The 16,976-nt window shown below is 36.7% G+C and overlaps 2 protein-coding genes across 3 annotated transcripts in view; one reads left to right on the top strand and one right to left on the bottom strand.

Annotated features, from left to right (window-relative positions):
- The window catches only part of abcb5 (ATP-binding cassette, sub-family B (MDR/TAP), member 5), a 24,656-nt gene extending 16,485 nt beyond the window's left edge, over positions 1-8,171 (top strand). Inside the window, exons 17-29 of the mRNA XM_016482172.1 lie at positions 277-510; positions 608-757; positions 949-1,053; positions 1,871-1,948; positions 2,073-2,156; positions 3,211-3,414; positions 3,529-3,629; positions 5,024-5,164; positions 5,260-5,416; positions 5,501-5,698; positions 5,805-6,011; positions 7,257-7,403; positions 7,725-8,171. Coding sequence (XP_016337658.1) covers positions 277-510; positions 608-757; positions 949-1,053; positions 1,871-1,948; positions 2,073-2,156; positions 3,211-3,414; positions 3,529-3,629; positions 5,024-5,164; positions 5,260-5,416; positions 5,501-5,698; positions 5,805-6,011; positions 7,257-7,403; positions 7,725-7,925 — 2,007 coding nt within the window. The 3' untranslated portion in view covers positions 7,926-8,171. The remainder of the gene's footprint in view (positions 1-276; positions 511-607; positions 758-948; positions 1,054-1,870; positions 1,949-2,072; positions 2,157-3,210; positions 3,415-3,528; positions 3,630-5,023; positions 5,165-5,259; positions 5,417-5,500; positions 5,699-5,804; positions 6,012-7,256; positions 7,404-7,724) is intronic.
- Positions 8,172-9,808: 1,637 nt separating this feature from the next.
- On the bottom strand, positions 9,809-14,195 carry sp8b (sp8 transcription factor b). Of its 2 annotated transcripts, none has more exons than XM_016482266.1 (2): positions 14,126-14,195; positions 9,809-11,952 (listed from the first exon to the last, which is right to left on the bottom strand). In XM_016482266.1, exon 2 carries the CDS (start codon positions 11,917-11,919, stop codon positions 10,606-10,608), a length of 1,314 nt encoding a protein of 437 aa, XP_016337752.1. In that variant the 5' UTR covers positions 11,920-11,952; positions 14,126-14,195; the 3' UTR covers positions 9,809-10,605. The 2 variants fall into 2 exon arrangements, with proteins under 2 accessions (XP_016337752.1, XP_016337753.1); XM_016482267.1 differs by lacking the exon at positions 14,126-14,195 and adding an exon at positions 12,148-12,167.
- Positions 14,196-16,976: the final 2,781 nt, after the last annotated feature.

Genomic DNA, 16,976 nt, shown 5'->3' on the forward strand with positions numbered 1-16,976 from the left:
TGTGTGTGTGTGTGTGTGTGTTGGTTGCAGTACTGTGAAAATACAATATAAAAGGCAATTATAATGGAATATTACCATTATAATTTCATGCTTAATATTTCTGCCACTCAGTATAAAGTCTTTATACACTTAAATTAATAAAAAATAAATATATAAAAACACCTGTATCCTTTAGGAAGGGGGGTCTCTCGCATGAAGGCCACCATATTTGAAGTTATTTGGCATAATGTTTTTATTTATTTATTTGTTTATTTTTCTACTCATTTACATTAACAGACCTCTGGGAGACCAAATGATGATGATCTTGATGCCAATGAAGATGATACTCAGGATGATTCTGAGGGAGAAACCGGTGAGGAATCTTCTGAAACAGAAACTCCTGAGGGAGGAATGGAAATGCAAATGGAGAGCGGAACCTTTAGACGAAGCTTAAGACGTGGCAGTGAGAGACGTTCCTCCAGAAAGAAGTCCTCAAAGAAGAAGAGCAAGACATCCAAACAAGACAAAAAGGTACATGCACTCTGCTTCTTTGATGCTACAGAGTGAATCACACTGGTGATTCTTAAATGGAGTAATTGGATCTTGTTCTTTTCAAATTCTCTTGTAGGAAAAAGAAAAAGCTCCAGAAATACCTTTCACTAAAATTCTGGCTCTGAACAAGCCAGAATGGCCATACCTGCTGGTGGGCATGCTGGCCAGCCTTGTGGGTGGAGCTGTTTATCCCTGTGTGGCCATTCTGTTTGCCAAAATCATTGGAGTGAGTGTCCTTTGTCTGTGTTTGCACATCTCTGAACAAAAATCTCTATTGTGTAGCTCATCTCCTCATGATAGTTTCAAAATAATTCATTTAAAAATGTGGATTGGATTTTACACTAGTCCAATAAGCAAATAGCATTTAGAATGATTTCATCAGAATGTTCAGTTCAATAGAATCTCATCTGTTTCTAGGTGTTTGCAGAGGTTGACCCTGATGTAAAGCGACAGAAGACCATGATGTTCTCACTTTTCTTTCTACTAACGGGAGCAGTGGCCTTTGTCACATATTTCTTCCAGGTGAGTCTATATAGGTGCATTTCCATTACAGATTTGCGCAAATCTTTTGTGATATAAATGTTCATTAAAAAAAACTATTGCGAAATGGCAGTGTTTCCATTCCCCGATTTTATGCCACTAAAATGTAATTTTTACCTCTCACAATAAGTCATGGCGACAGAAGTAGGTAGGTTTGCATATATCGCAGCCATCGCACTATATAGCCATTATTTTTAGTCGAAGGAGATGTATACGTTCAATTCGCAATTTCAATTTGCGCAATTTGAAGGGTAATGGAAACAAAGCTTATGTTGCATTATTACTAGCGTTTGCTACTATTTTGGGTTAGAGATATGAACACCTTTGAGACATGAGACACCTTTTTATAGGCCATCAGTTGGGACTGAACCAGCTAATATACCGTTCAACATTTTGAGTTTGGTAGGTTTTTTTTTTTTTAAGTTATGTCCTCTTATGTCCATCAATGCTGCATTTATTTGAGTAAAAATACAGTAAAACAGTACAATATTCTTGTAATATAAAATAAAATAATTGTAATTTTTTATAAATACATTTAAATTTAAAATAAACATTTTATGTTTGAATTACGATGAAATACTTCAATATGCAATTTATTCCTGTGATGACATAACTGAATGTTCAGCATCAATACTCCAGTCTTCAGGAATCATTCGAATACGCTGATTTGGTGCTAAAGAAACATTTTTATTATCAGTGTTGAAAACAGTTGTTCTACTTAATATATTTGTTGAATATATGGTCTACGTACTGTATAGTTGCAGTACGTAATTTTCACATCTGTCGCTCTGTCCTGTAGGGCTTCATGTTTGGTAAATCTGGGGAGCTGCTAACCATGAGGTTGAGACGTCAGGCTTTCAGTGCCATGATCAGACAGGTATGGCACATTTCCCGCATCTCTTGTTCCATTACTACCGGGATATGCAGTTGAGAACTAATCTGGAACAAACAAATAGCTATTGAAATGTGTGCTTCATCCTCAAGCCTGTTTCTCTCAACAGGAGATTGCTTGGTTTGATGACAGCAACAATGCAGTGGGAGTCCTGACCACTAAATTAGCCACAGATGCGTCTCTGGTTAAAGGGGTGAGTGGAACACAGTGATTTGCCATCAGAACCAGTAATTAAGTTTTCACTGTGGATACAGCCTGTGTTTTTGGCTCTGGTTCATTACATCCATCTCTTTAAACCGTTATAGGCCTGGCTGAATCTGTTTCTCAGTCGTATTTATGTGAGAGCTAATCCATATGACTACAGCTTTTAGTATTAAAGGGATAGTTCACCCAAAAATGTTGAACATAAAAGAAGATATTTTGAAGATTGCTGGTAATCAAACAGTTGGTGGTTGCCATTGACTTCCATAGTAGGAAAAAAAAAATACTATGGAAGTCAATGGCAACCACCAACTGTTTGATTACCAGCAATCTTCAAAATATCTTCTTTTGTGTTCAACATAAGAAAGCAACTCATACAGGTTTGGAACGACATGAGGGTGAGTAAATGATGACAGAATTTTCATTTTTGGGTGAACTATCCCTTTAATAGTTTTTGAATTCACAGGTACACGACCATTCAAATGTTAGGGGTCGATAATATGTTTTTAAAAGTCTCTTATGCTCACCAATTTATTTGATCAAAATACAGTAAAGCTGAAATATTGTACAATAATTCTATTCTGTTTGAATACATTTTAAAATGTAATTTAGTCCTGTAATGGCAAAGTATATATATATATATATATATATACTTTCATTTTAGATTTTAGTTAGTAATTTTGTTGTATTTTTGTAATTTTTATACTGATTTTTACAATATATCTTTATATATAACTATATCTTTAAATTCCAACTTCCATCTTTTTATTTTATTTCATGCAATGACTTAATGCTTAATGCTTAATATTTTTGTGAAAACCATGATACATTTTTAAGGATTCTTTGACATTATTTATTTAAAATAGAAATCTTTTGTAATATTCTAAATGTCTTTACTGTTACTTTTGATCGATTTAAAGCGTCTTTGCAGATTAAAAAATCTTACACCAAACTTTTGAATGGGAGTGTATTTAAATATTATATTTATTGATAATGTAGCTTAGTTGGGTAGTGACTTTTTTCTTCTCTCTTTTTCTCATCTCTAGGCAGCAGGATCCAGATTAGGTCTAGCCACAAACACTATCTGTGCTCTTGGCATCGCTGTCATTGTGGCCTTCATCCATAGCTGGCAGCTCACCTTGCTTATCCTTGCCTGTGTCCCCTTCCTCACGGGGGCAAATTTCATCCAGATGAGAGCCATGGCAGGACATGCATCCAAAGATCAGAGTGCACTGGAGATGTCTGGCAAGGTGCAGTATACTGGTCATTGACCCTTTTGTTTTGGTTTTGTTTTGTTCAATTTATGTGATTTAATATATGCAATAAAGGATTATGTATAACTGACTGGTAACTCTTCTCCACAGATATCCACAGAAACTGTTGAGAACTTCAGAACGGTTGTTGCATTAACCCGCGAAGACGTCTTCTTCCACAAGTTTATTGACAGCCTGAGCAAGCCATACCAGTAAAATCACATTTTTAACACTAAACATTTTAATACAGGGATTTTCAAACTGGGGTCCGGGGACCACAAGGTGGCGCTAAGGGCCCCATGGAAAATTTGAAGAAGAAGACAAAAGAAAAAGATTTCACAAAATGTACTTTAGGGGCTGTCAAAGTTAACCTAAAATATTTCGTTTAATTTTTAACCACTTTGGGATTATATTTGTGTCAAAAGTATTAAATTGATTTTGAAATTATGAAATTATATATATATTTATAAATATATATTTAGCAATAATTAATTAAATATATATAGTATCTGAATATATTTTAAAATGTAATTTATTTCTGTGACTTCAAAGCAGAATTTTTAGCATCATTACTCCAGTTACATGATCCTTCAGAAATCATTATAATATTCTGTATTAGAAATGTCTTTATCATCACTTTTGGTCAATTAAATTTTCCTTGCAAAATAAAAGTATTAATTTCTGTAACCCCCTGAAAAAAAAAAAAAGATGACTCCAAGCTTTTGAATATTACAAAAGCTTTTTATTTCAGATAAATGCTGATCTTTGGATCTTTCTATTCATCAAAGAATCCTGGAAAAAAATGTACTCAACTGTTTTAAATATTGATAGTAATAATAATAATAAAAAATGTTTTTTGAGCAGCAAATCAGCATATTAGAATGATTTCTGAAGGATCATGTGGCACGGAACACTGAAGTAATGATGCTGAAAATGTAGCTTTGATCAAAGGAATAAATTACATTTTAAAATATATAGAAAGCAGTTATTTTAAATTAAAAAAATAATATATTTCACAATATTACTGCTTTTGCTGTATTTTGGATCAACTAAATGGAGGCTTGGTGAGCAAAAAATAATTATTTTAAAAACATAAAAAATCTTACTGTTCAAAAACTTTGAATAATAATTTGTTTTGACTTTAGTACAGTGACAGTATTATTACTTAATTTTGAAAATATTTTAAACACTTTTTTTCTCATGCATTATAAATACGTTTTTGTACATGAATATAATTTTTTTTTTGGATAGGATAGGTGTCCCTCACAAGCAGTGCTGTTATTGTTAGCTTAATCAATTGAAATGAAGCACTAAAACTAAACAGAAATGTATGTGAAAAAAAAAAACACAACAGAATTATTCAAATGAAAACGGAATATCTAAAAATAAAAAATGAATACCAACTATAATAGTTGTATAATAAATAATACTAAAATAACACTGCTCACAAGGGAATCATTATATTTGAAGGTCCTAAGCACTAAAACTTCTAAAATCGCAGAAACTACAAACAGCTAATTTTATCTGTGGCTCAACAAAAGTGCTCAGCTAATGCCAAATCTGATTCAGCCAAATCTTACAAACAGCAATATGTGATATGTTTCAGATCTAGTTTGTGTAAAGCACCCATCTACGGAATCACCTTTGCTCTTGCCCAAGCCATTCCTTACCTGGTCAATGCCGCAATCTTCCGCTTCGGAGCTTGGCTTATTGCACGCTGCTACACAGAATATGAAAATGTTTTCCTGTAAGTACGGTTTTTATAAAGACTTTATATATATGTGATATTTGAATATCAAGCACACTCTTTGCTACATTGATGTGTTGGTTCGTCTTCCACAGGGTGTTTTCTGTGATCGTCTTTGCTGCAATGAACATTGGTCAGTCCTCATCATTCGCCCCTGACTTTGCCAAAGCCAAAGCCGCAGCTGGGAGGATCTTACTGCTGCTAGAAAAGAAGCCAAACATCGATATCTATGACGAGTCTGGACACCGACCAGTAAGTATGAAATACTCAAACGGTTAGAAGTGGTCACCAAAAAGCACAACATATAATACATGCATATCTAATCTTTTTTTTCAGACAACGTTTTCAGGGAATATTGAATTCCGAGATGTGCATTTCTCCTATCCAACGCGTCAGAATGTGAAAGTCCTGCAGGGCCTGAATGTGTCTGTGTGTCAGGGCCAGACTCTGGCCCTGGTGGGCAGCAGTGGTTGTGGCAAGAGCACCACCATTCAGCTTCTGGAGCGTTTCTATGACCCTGCGGCAGGCCAAGTGGTGAGTTCATCAGGTGGTTTGGTGTGCCTAGAGGTCTAAGCCATTATTTTGGCTCAAGGGATCAATTTATGCCTCACATTTTGTCTGGGTTTTGCTTGTCGCGCAGTTTGTAGATGGGAATGACAGCAGAAGTATGAACTTGGCATGGCTGCGCACGCAGATGGGGCTGGTGTCTCAGGAGCCCATCCTGTTTGATTGCACCATTGCTGAGAACATTCAGTATGGAGACAACAGCCGCGACGTCAGCCAGGAGGAGATCGAGGAAGCTGCGAAGAAGGCCAACATTCATCATTTTATCCTTGGCCTTCCAGAGGTATGCATGATGTCTCTGTTAATGTGTGTGTTTGTGCATTTTGCTTTACAAGCAAGTTCACTACTTAAAACAATCTAAAACAAAAACAGATTTTGAAATATCATTACACTTATTACTATTTTAACCTCCTGAGACCCTGTGACCTCACATGAGGACATTATATTTTGGTGTATTTCTCTGAGACTATACATGCCACAGTTGTAAGTCTGGAAAAAAATCCTGAAAACTACAAATGTATTGGTGATTTAAAAAATCTATTGATTTTGCCTATGCATGTTCATTCATGTCTTTTTATTTTTTGAAAAAATTGAGTCCCGATGTCCTCTACCGAGGACATAGCATAACTTATGAACGAAATATAATTTTTACATTTTTTTTTTTACAATTTTTTTTTAATGCTCTAAATAATGTAAAGACATGAAAAAAATTATTTTTTCCTAAAAATATTTTCTTGGGTCTTAAGAGGTTAAAATGTTATTTATTTATGTGAAGGCATGCTCCAGTCTTCAGTGTCACATGATCCTTCAGAAATCATTCTAATATGCTGATTTACTGCTCAGGAAACATTTCTTAATATTGTCAATGTTGAAAACAGTTGTATTTTTGTTGAAGTTTTTTTTTTCAGGATTCTTTATTAAATAGAATGTTCAACAGGGTTGTTATAGTTCCCAAAAACCAGAAAACATTTTTTGTTATTTGAAATAAAATTGAAACAACTGAAATACGATAAAAATATATTTAAAAAAAAAAACTTTTAACTTATTTTATTTCAGCTAATTGCCGTAAAATGTCTCATTTTCATTTAGTTTATCTTTACGTACTAAAATAAGTACAACTGAAATAAAAATGAATGAAAACTATATAGACATATTATAAAAAAACGAATCAAAATGACAAAAACATTACTAAAACTTTAATTAAAATTAAAATTAAAACAAAATAAAAAAACTAATTCAAAATATTGCTTAAAATTATAATAGTGCCTTAATGATAGTAACATAACCAGTGTTCAAAACAAAAGCATTTATTTAAATACAATTTATGATATTAGTAATGTCTACACTTTTGATCAATTTAAATAAAATGTGATCAATTTGAATAAAAGTATTAATTTCTTTCAAATAAAACTTCCCTCCAGACTTCTGAACAGTATATTATATTATATTATATTATATTATATGCTCTAAACTGCCAATAAAAACTGTCTGATTTCATGATCTATATGCATATATAATATCCTTTCAGAAATACAACACTCGAGTTGGAGATAAAGGCGCTCAGCTGTCTGGAGGACAGAAGCAAAGGATAGCCATCGCTCGAGCTCTGGTCCGCAATCCCAAACTTCTGCTGCTGGACGAGGCCACGTCTGCACTCGACACAGAGAGTGAGAAGGTTTGTACAGGCTCTTACGCATATTTTCAAAACTATTTCAAAGTATTTCATTAGTAAAGTTCATTTTATATATTAAAACTTTCATTCTTGGTACTGAATGGACTGTATGCATTTCTGCCTTCAACCAGCAGGTGGCACTTTTTTGATAGTTTGAACTTGTGTGCCTGCCATCCTGCTGGTTTTAGGGAATACCTTTAAAATCATAGATTTACACTCTACATACTCCCTGAGTTTTAATGTCGCATTACTTGTGTGTTGCTTTAAATATCCATTTAGCGCTAGTTTAAAGTTTTGGCCACTTCTTTCTTTCCTGTTACACAGATAGTGCAGAAGGCCCTTGATGACGCTCAGCATGGCCGCACATGTATCGTCATTGCCCATCGCCTGTCCACTATTTATAATGCTGACATCATCGTGGTTGTTCAGAACGGCAAGGTGACTGAGCAGGGAACGCATGCTCAACTCATAGCCAAACAAGGGGCCTACTATGCTCTAGTGAATGCACAAGTGTCTGCTCACTAACTTAATCGCCCTTTGATTTATTCTAGTGGTTGTATATCTCAAATGAAGGGCAAAGTTAAATGATTAAATGGTGCAGTTAATCTTAAATTCAATTGAAATCTCCTCTGTCACTAAATATTCAGTTTGTTTTAGGACTAAATGACTTTGAATGTAAAAGCTTACAGTTGATAAGCTAAGAAGCATTTAAATATTCTGACTCTAGAAACAAACAAAAAAGTGGGATAATTGTTATTTTGTTACAATGAAAGATACTATTCTTATCTAAAAATGAAAATATATTTTATATCTATAGATTTATTTTTCTCAATTTTTATATACAAATATTGTATGTCATACAGTGCATTGTAAATATTATAGTCGTGGTATTTTATTGTACATAAAATAATGTACAATAAAAATCCCTTGATACTTTTCCCCACCAATACGTATTTGCTTTAACAGGTAATTGCAGCACTTTTACCAAATGTTTTGAAGATTGTATGCGTTTGTACAATGGCATTAACCCTTTGAATGTGAATATTGGTTTTGTTTATATGAGATCGGCGCATGGGGGCGCAATTTGCTCGTGATTTGAGCCTCCAACATGTTGGACCTTTTTTTCTGCACTGGCTTGAACTTTATTGTCTTTTATTGTCGAACAGTAACTGGTATTATTCTTGTATTATTCCTGTTTATATAATGCATTGTTTATTATTAAGAGGTTTTTTCGATTTTTATTAAATAAATTATCCATCATTCTTTGCTGTCGTTCCTGCATGTTTAAATTAAACTTTTTATTTAAAGTAAAGCTAACTCGTTTAAAGTAAATTTCAGTTCCCAAACTCTTCCCTGGACTAGCATATGTTTACCTTTTGTGCATGTCATTTTGTTTGTATGGTCACATGCTGTGGCGGTACATTTTTATTAATTCTTTTTTTTCCCGCATGTATCCAACTTTACACAGTTATGCGCTGATAATATTCTTCATATGTTTATTTTCGAAAGACACACTCGGAAAAACACTGAAATCCTTGAACATGAATGGTTTTCGTGGTTACTGAAGACGTAACAGTTTGTGTTATTTGGTTGGTGTGCTCTGAGATTTATAGATATTATTTTAAAGTGACTGCAAAAGTATAGCTATCTTTAATAAACTAACAAAAACTTACATTTATAGTCACAGCTTTTTAATTCAAGTTACAGTTCTTCTTTTATCTCATATAAAATGTTCTCAGAAGTTTAGATTTATTGTCTGGAATCTTAGCTACTTAGAGAATGTGTACAACTCTAAAAAATATATGTGTTATAATTGTAGCAAACAGTTAATTTACTAAAGCTGCTTTTCGTGGGTTTCACAACAACTGCAGTTTTAACAGTCGAACATTTTTATTTTTTACAATTGGTATTGAAATTTCGTAACAGGTCCTGCACTATAGAGCACATTTTATTTGATAGAAATTGGACATTGCAGTAATATCAACGGCAAACCGTTCACTGTGGCTGAATCCATGTTGACTTTATTGAGTGGCTTAAATTAGAAAGCCAATTTTCTCAAATAAACGATGTGAAAATAAACGCTCACCTTACATGTGCATGCTTACATAAATTAGAAAACGTGATTAAACACTGAATTCTGAATTTAAAATCTTACAAATCATTTCAAAGTGCGTCTATGACAGACCTCCAAAAAAATCAAGTCCAACTCGTGGATAAATATGAGGTTTTTCTTCACAAAAAACACTGCCGTACAGTTTTGGATATTTACTAGAATCAATATATGCAACTAAAAACACTATTCAAAATTTGCGTCTTGAACAAATACATACCCAAGTTTTACATCAGTGTGGAATAACCTTATGAATAACCTTCTAGTCTATTCTATTTTATTTTCAATATTTACATTCTTTTGCAGCAACAAGAAATAAGTACATTTCATACAAACTTAGAATTTGTAGTCTGTAGTTTCGACAAAGACCAATGTGCGATATATAGACTATCTTTTCGAATATTAAAGAAATGAATTTGTAAATGACAAAACGAAGTCTATTCAACACTACGGCAATTTATCCTTACGAAATTGGATTTTAGTAGTGTTCATGAATAAAGTGCCACAGTTTGGTTTTGAGAAAAACAAAAAGTTAGCAATGACAGGCCACTTCACTGATGGGTAAAATACATTTTTCGGTTTCATAACAACAGTAAGTAAAATAAGACTATTCGACAAATACCCATCAGAACGCACATATTAGATTATGTCCTTTTTAATATCCCCTTATTTTACCAAATTCATGTCACAGAATCTCTGCAGACCAAAACAGGCTTACTTCATTGTAAATTACATTTTAATCGTAAATTGAATCACTTTACAACATCCAAGTGAAATGGCCACACGGTTATTTCACCAGGTGACACTTTATAATAACTTTCACTTTTAACTTAACAAATAGTATTAAGCTTAACAGAAAAGTAGTTAATGTACACTCGAATAGCTCAAAAGAGATGAAACTTTGGTTTATATTGTTTCACATAGGATATTCAGAATTGAATGTGCATTAACTAGCGATCTGATAGTGTTTGTTAACAATTGGAATTATTGAAAGTTTTTATAAAGTGTTACCGAACGAACAGCACAACCTTTTTGTGAACCGTCCGGTAAGTTTCTAGTCCATTCGAGATTCGTGTACGTGCATTTTGAACGGGATTAATCGAGGGAGTTTGCACGGCCGTTCATGCCCGTCGTCGGGACAGACTCGGGAGGTTGCAACAGGTCAGGTGAGTGGCACGAGGGGCTACCGGGCACACTGTGCTCGCTGTCGGTGTCGCTCCCTCGTTTCCCTCCACTCGCCCCAGAGCCCGACCCTGATGAGCCTCCGGCACTGTGCGTTTTGACATGTTTACTGAGGTGGTCGCTCCGCATGAACCTCTTGTTACACACGGGACAAGCGAAGCGCTTCTCGCCGGTGTGCGTGCGTAAATGTCGCTGGAGCTCGTCGGAGCGCGTGAACCTCTTCCCACAGAACAACCAGTTACACACAAACGGCCTTTCTCCGGTGTGCCACCTCAAATGAGCCTTGAGGTGGGACGTTTTGCCGTACACTTTCCCACAGCCGGGAATGTGACAGCTGTGTAGCCCTTTTCTGCGGAGGCTCGTGCCAGCTGGACCCAGGCGTTCCACCTCTTGACAGTTCGGACAGTCGCACGTCGCTCTGCCCGAGTAGCGCCGCGCCGAGGACCGTGGAGATCCCGCCAACGAGGCCGTCGGACCCCCTGTCAACATGGAACATCCAGCTCCACCCAGGGGAGAGGGACTGGAGTCCGGGTACGAGGAGAGCACAGGTTTGAATCCGTCCATGAGATGCTGACCGGTGGTCAGCAGATGCGGGGACGCACTGGTGCTAAAGGCAGAGTGGCTTAAACTCGAGTAGTCTGAGTTGTATCCCCCCAAAGGAGAGTGTAAGGAAGTCTGCAGCCCACCGGAGTGAAGGGACGTCTGGAGCGCGGCTCCGTTCGGGTTCTGCACGTCAATCCAACCGGCTCCCACGTCCCACCACGCGGACGCGCCCGTGGTGCCCACATCCCCAGTGGGTATGCCAGGGTGCGAGGACTTGAACCACGACTCGTAGGGATGCGCCACGCTCATTCTCGGGTAAATGCTTTGCAAGCTGTCCACGGACGTGTGCACCTTGGAAATAAACATGGGCTGGTGGCTGGGCTCTTGGGAGTTGTTGGAAACCGACGCCTGGAAAACGGAGTAGTCGTTTGCGAAGTGGGAGTTGGATGAAGTACCAGAAGTTAAGGAAAAGGCACTGGATCCCGTGGACGTGTTCGTGCCAAAAGAGTCGCTTAAACCACCACCATTCCGAGCGAAAGAGGATAAACTGGATCCCAAACTACAGCTGCTGGCTGCCGCTCGTTTCCACGGGTGGAATCCTTTCCCGAACGAAGACGAGTTATCCGAAATAGAGGAAGGAGAAGGACTCGGACTCCCGATTTTGTTACACGTCGCAGCCAACATGGCTAAAGGAGTCGACCCCAATCTCGGCTCCTCCTGGAACAAAAGAAGTTAAAAGGTAAGTAAAGATGGTAGATTTGGGAACTGTGTGCGTTCGAAGAACAGTTTGAACTCGCTGCAACCCCAGCATACCTGAAGTAAGGCGAATCCTAACCACTGAAATACAACAACTCGCAAACACAAAACAAAAGCGAAACACAGCATAGAAATACCAAGATAAGTTATACATACAATGTCGTAGTTGAGAAATGGAAGTCCTGCTCGTTTCTGTCGCTTTAAAACATAATCAAGTGACTCTCTCCCCGGCTGACCCAAGAAATTTTAATCCCCACGGCAGGACAATGAAGGAAACTAATTAAACCAGCACGAAACTCCTTAGACTCACCCCTAGAAGTGAAGTTGCCATCACAAAAGTGCCCTCCTCAGAGGATCTTTTTATATTTATGAATCAGAGCACTGTTTTTTTTAGAGGTGTGCAATACAATGATGTGGTCCGCCCATTCCAGCACAATTGTAGCTCCTCTCACGGCTTTGAAGTGCCGCTGTGACACGGGCGACCAATCAGGAAGAGCCGTACCTTCACGCGGCCACATTCTAGCGTGAGGTCATCGATAGAGCACTTCAGACAAGATCTCCACCCCTTCCAACACCCCCCTCATAATAAAACTCAACTTAAATGAGTACGACTGGAAGTTTTAGGGAAAACTTTTCTATTCTTTTGTTTAAAGAGGTTAACGAGGTTACTGGACCCCCTGATCTGTTATGAATAATAATAATAATTATTATTATTATTATGTGTGCTACAAGTTATGATAACGGAAAAATAGCAATTGTATATCATATCACTCTTACAAGTCGTTGTCATTGTCTTACAGGTTGTTTTGTAGAATGTAGATTCCCATAAACTATTTATTTAAAGAAATTATTTTGTACAGGTCAAGAAGAGAAAACGAACAGGTTGCCTTTATTTATTATTTTTTTAAATAAAAGAACTGTTCTTTAAATGTTTGACCATTGTTTTGAAAATTAACACGTTTAATAAAACTTTCCTGTTGTAGACAAAAGTTTAAATTATTCAAATAAGCGTGCATTGTGGGTCGGTTGATTTAAAAAATGTATATGCATGCATAGCGAATTAACGAAATCAATATGTATAGGCTACTCTCATAACTTTAGGCTACCATCTCTTTCTTCCGCTGTTTCCTTAACACGCACATGACAAGTAACACACACAGCATTTTACGCAGGACTGGAGTATTTTCTGACATTTTGTTATTATTACGTATGTATTACGAATTGCGAGCATTTAACTCTGTGAACTTGTTGGTCAGTATAAAAAAATCATTTCACATAATGCATGTAAAAGTCTTTACAAGGTGGAATATGGCTTTTGTGTTCTGTTAACTCTCAACAGCAATACAGTGGCAGGCTATTGACATCAGGACGATGAATGCAGAAATGCTCTCAGGATAATGATGTAGCCTTGGCCACTCTATTTACATGCGTCGTGGACTGGAGGCATAAATTTCATTTGAATTTCAAATTTAATAAAGCAGGAGGTTTTTAATCATGAGAAGTTTTATTTGTTTGATATTAACATTCTTATTGACCGGCTCCGTTGACCAACTTGGTCATTATAGGACAGCAAAAAGTTAATTAAAACGACCGAAGATTATTCATCAAATCATCTGCCTCCGCCGTGTCGCCTCCTTTATTGCTGGAAGTGATAGATGGCTGATCAGATTAATTTCTCTGTTTCTTCGATTTGCACAACAGTTATGTTGTTTCCTTGGCAGTGCTTACCCTTTCTAATTCAAAGAACAAGATGCAGTTGAGCTCAAAATTGAAAGTGAGAAAAATGCGCAACAAAAAAATAAGCAAGGCACATCGGGGGGAAAAAATTATACTTTGCGCAAATTGTAAATGTCAGCCATGTATTCTGAAACAAGACCTGTACAGTTTGTAAAGTTAATTATACAGAATGAATAAAAAATCAAACGTACCTTTCTCTCAGATGATTTAAAGACTTTGGTACTAACAGACAAATAAATAAAGTGGTGAAACTTCACGGCAATACATTTCCATAACTCAGCGTGCACGCGCAACTCTAACCAAAATACAAATGTCACACACACACACACACACACACACACAAATGTCCCATACACTGCAGCATTGTTTGATTGCAACAGATGCATGATGCACATACCGTGTCTGTATCCTCGCTTTATTGATTGACCCCGCGCGCATCTCCTCTCGCACAGCAGAAGGCAGTGGCGCTCGCGCGCAGTGAACGCACAGACCCTGGAAGATAAATGTTACTTTGGGAATTGAGTTTAATTACGAATAACGGAGGAGCCGCTCGGCCACCGGTGGTGTAATCAAAACATGTGTTCATGTCCTCTGACAAGACAGCGCGAGAGATGCGCAAGAGAGGATTAGGTGCAAGCGCAGCAACAGCGTGTGATTAAAAAAAAAAAAAACAATACCACAGAAAACGCATTTCACAATTTTATAACTTTTAAATAAATTATTTTAAAAATGATAAAAGGTTATAACGTATACTTGGCCAAAAAAATGTGCAAATAAAATTGAATTGAACATTTGTGATTAGAGGTTTAATACTGTCAATGCACAAATGAAATAAACGAACGAACAAAATAAAACAAATATTTCAAAAATAAAAAAGGAGTCAAAAACAACAACAAAACGCATGTTTCGCGCATGTGAGATCATGTTGCTTTCTTTCCCAAGATGCCATACAGGCCACCGAGGTTCTTTTTGGCCTGTATTGAACAGATGTCCCCATCTCTGCCTTTCTTCTCCCATGCATGGGCTACATTACCGTCATGAAATCAAGCTGAAGAAACCTGTCCCATTCGTGGCCCTAATCATCGCGTTATTCTGGCCCAGTGCGCACGAACAAAATGGGTTTAATATTGCGTGCTCTCAATAATTTTGCGAAAAGAAAAGAGGGGAAGTCAGCGGCTGTCCCGGAGATGGTGGGAGCACTTTCCTCTTTAATCTTATGATTATCCAGGAAAACTGATAATCTAGTGGTCTACCTGTCCGAGTCCTGCGAAACATCAGTAGACTAATTGCCGGAATTCGAAACAAGTAATAAAGATGTAGGACTACGTTGAAAGCATCGAGTTTAAAAAAAAGGAATAAATAAAATAAGAAGTAAATAAATAAATAATTACTTTGATGGAAGACAAATTTACGTTTAAATTGATTTATTTCGAAATTCAGAATCTATTGTTAAATAAGCCTAAAGAAGTACTCAGGAATCAGTGTGTGTTACTGGATTACAGGTTCATATCTAATTAATGTTCTATAATGTACTATTTAATTATCATTTTATATACAGTACACGTGACCCTGGACCACATAACCAGTCATAAGGATATATTTTTTAATTTGATTAAAATTTTTTGAAGCTTTCCATTGATGTATGGTTTGTTAATATAGGACAGTATTTGGCAGAGATACAACTATTTGAAAATCTGGAATCTGAGGGTGCAAAAAAAAAAATCCAATTATTGAGAAAATCGACTTAGAAGTTGTCCAAATGAAGTCCCTAGCAATGCATATTACTAATCAAAAATAAATTTTGATATATATATTTACGATAGGAAATTTACTCAATATCTATATAATACTATATAATGATTTTTGGCATAAAAGAAAAATCGATAATTTTGACCCATACAATGTATTGTTGACTATTGCTACAAATATACCCGTACTTATAACTGGTTTTGGTCCAGGGTCACATATAACAAATAATTGTATGTGTTATGAATTCTCTCTCTTTCTCTCGCTCTCTCTCTATTACTTGTTATACAAATTATTTCAAGCGCTATGAAATGTTACTACAGTTCAATGTAACGCTTTCGTAAAATATCATATAAATGTGGAGCCATGGCCGGACTCTTTCTTTTCAGCAGGAGGTGGGACAGAGAGACCAGATGTCCCTGTGTGTGCAGGGCTGCCAAGTGAGGCTAGGGCAGTGGAGCCCGAGACACAAGAGCCCAAATGGTGTGACAAAGGAGGAGCAGGAAGCCTGGCTCTGCCTGGATGAACCTCAGAGAGCGCCAGTCCACATCCACATCCCAGCCCCAACCCCTCGGCCCTCGGCCCACGTCCCACAACCCCATTGAACTACTAGAGCAGGGCCGTGTACCATGTGCTGACTTTTTGCTGGATCACACAACCATAGACATGATCACAGGAGTGTAAACACTGACATATGATCACTACTAGAGGACAAGTGTGTGGAGTTTAAGCAGAAAGCTCACACACATGCACAGGTTAGTCAAGCAAAAAACACATTTATAATATTTTTAGGGCTCTTGTATATTCAAAACACCCTGTTGGCAATTAATACCAGCTGCTTTGGGTAATTAATGAATTCACACTAACCAGATAAGGTGGTGTTTGTCATATGACATACACCAGCGTATGCTGCTTAGGTGTGTCCCGTGTCCAATAACTCATTCATCTTGATTTAATCAATGTTGTGTGGACACTAGATGGGGGAGGAGGCATCCAGCGGCTAATCACCAAAGCTAAACACCTGGAAATGTGGCATCATGGGCTATGTGGTCATTATCATTATCATAAGCCCTCTAATTAACCAACAAATCACATGCTAATGTATCACAGTATACAGGAGCCAATGTACTTAACTGAATGGCAGATGCAAATTTTCTTAAGTTTTAAATATGACAACATGGTCAGCTCTTGCTATGACCCGAGGGACTAATTTTGGGGTTAAAGGGGCGTTTTTAATGTTTCAAAAATTAATCCTTTGGATTAAAATGTCTGATGAATGTCTGAAATGATTTGAACTGGAAGTTTCATAAGGAGACAAGCAAAATTACATATATTTGTAGGACCTACATTATAATCCCACAGACAATATAACTACACAGATGTCAAAAAGAAAAGTGCAAAATAAATAAATATTTTATAATAAATAATTAAAAAATAAACAAATAAGACAGACAGACAGACAGATAGATAGATAGATAGATAGATAGATAGATAGATAGATA

The sequence above is a fragment of the Sinocyclocheilus anshuiensis genome, unplaced genomic scaffold, assembly GCF_001515605.1.
Source record: "Sinocyclocheilus anshuiensis isolate Anshui unplaced genomic scaffold, SAMN03320099.WGS_v1.1 scaffold185, whole genome shotgun sequence".
Classification (NCBI taxonomy): domain Eukaryota; kingdom Metazoa; phylum Chordata; class Actinopteri; order Cypriniformes; family Cyprinidae; genus Sinocyclocheilus; species Sinocyclocheilus anshuiensis.

Coding starts and splice junctions, on each gene's coding strand:
- sp8b (XM_016482266.1), bottom strand. CDS start 11,919: ATGTTGGCTGCGACGTGTAACAAAATCGGGAGTCCGAGTCCTTCTCCT.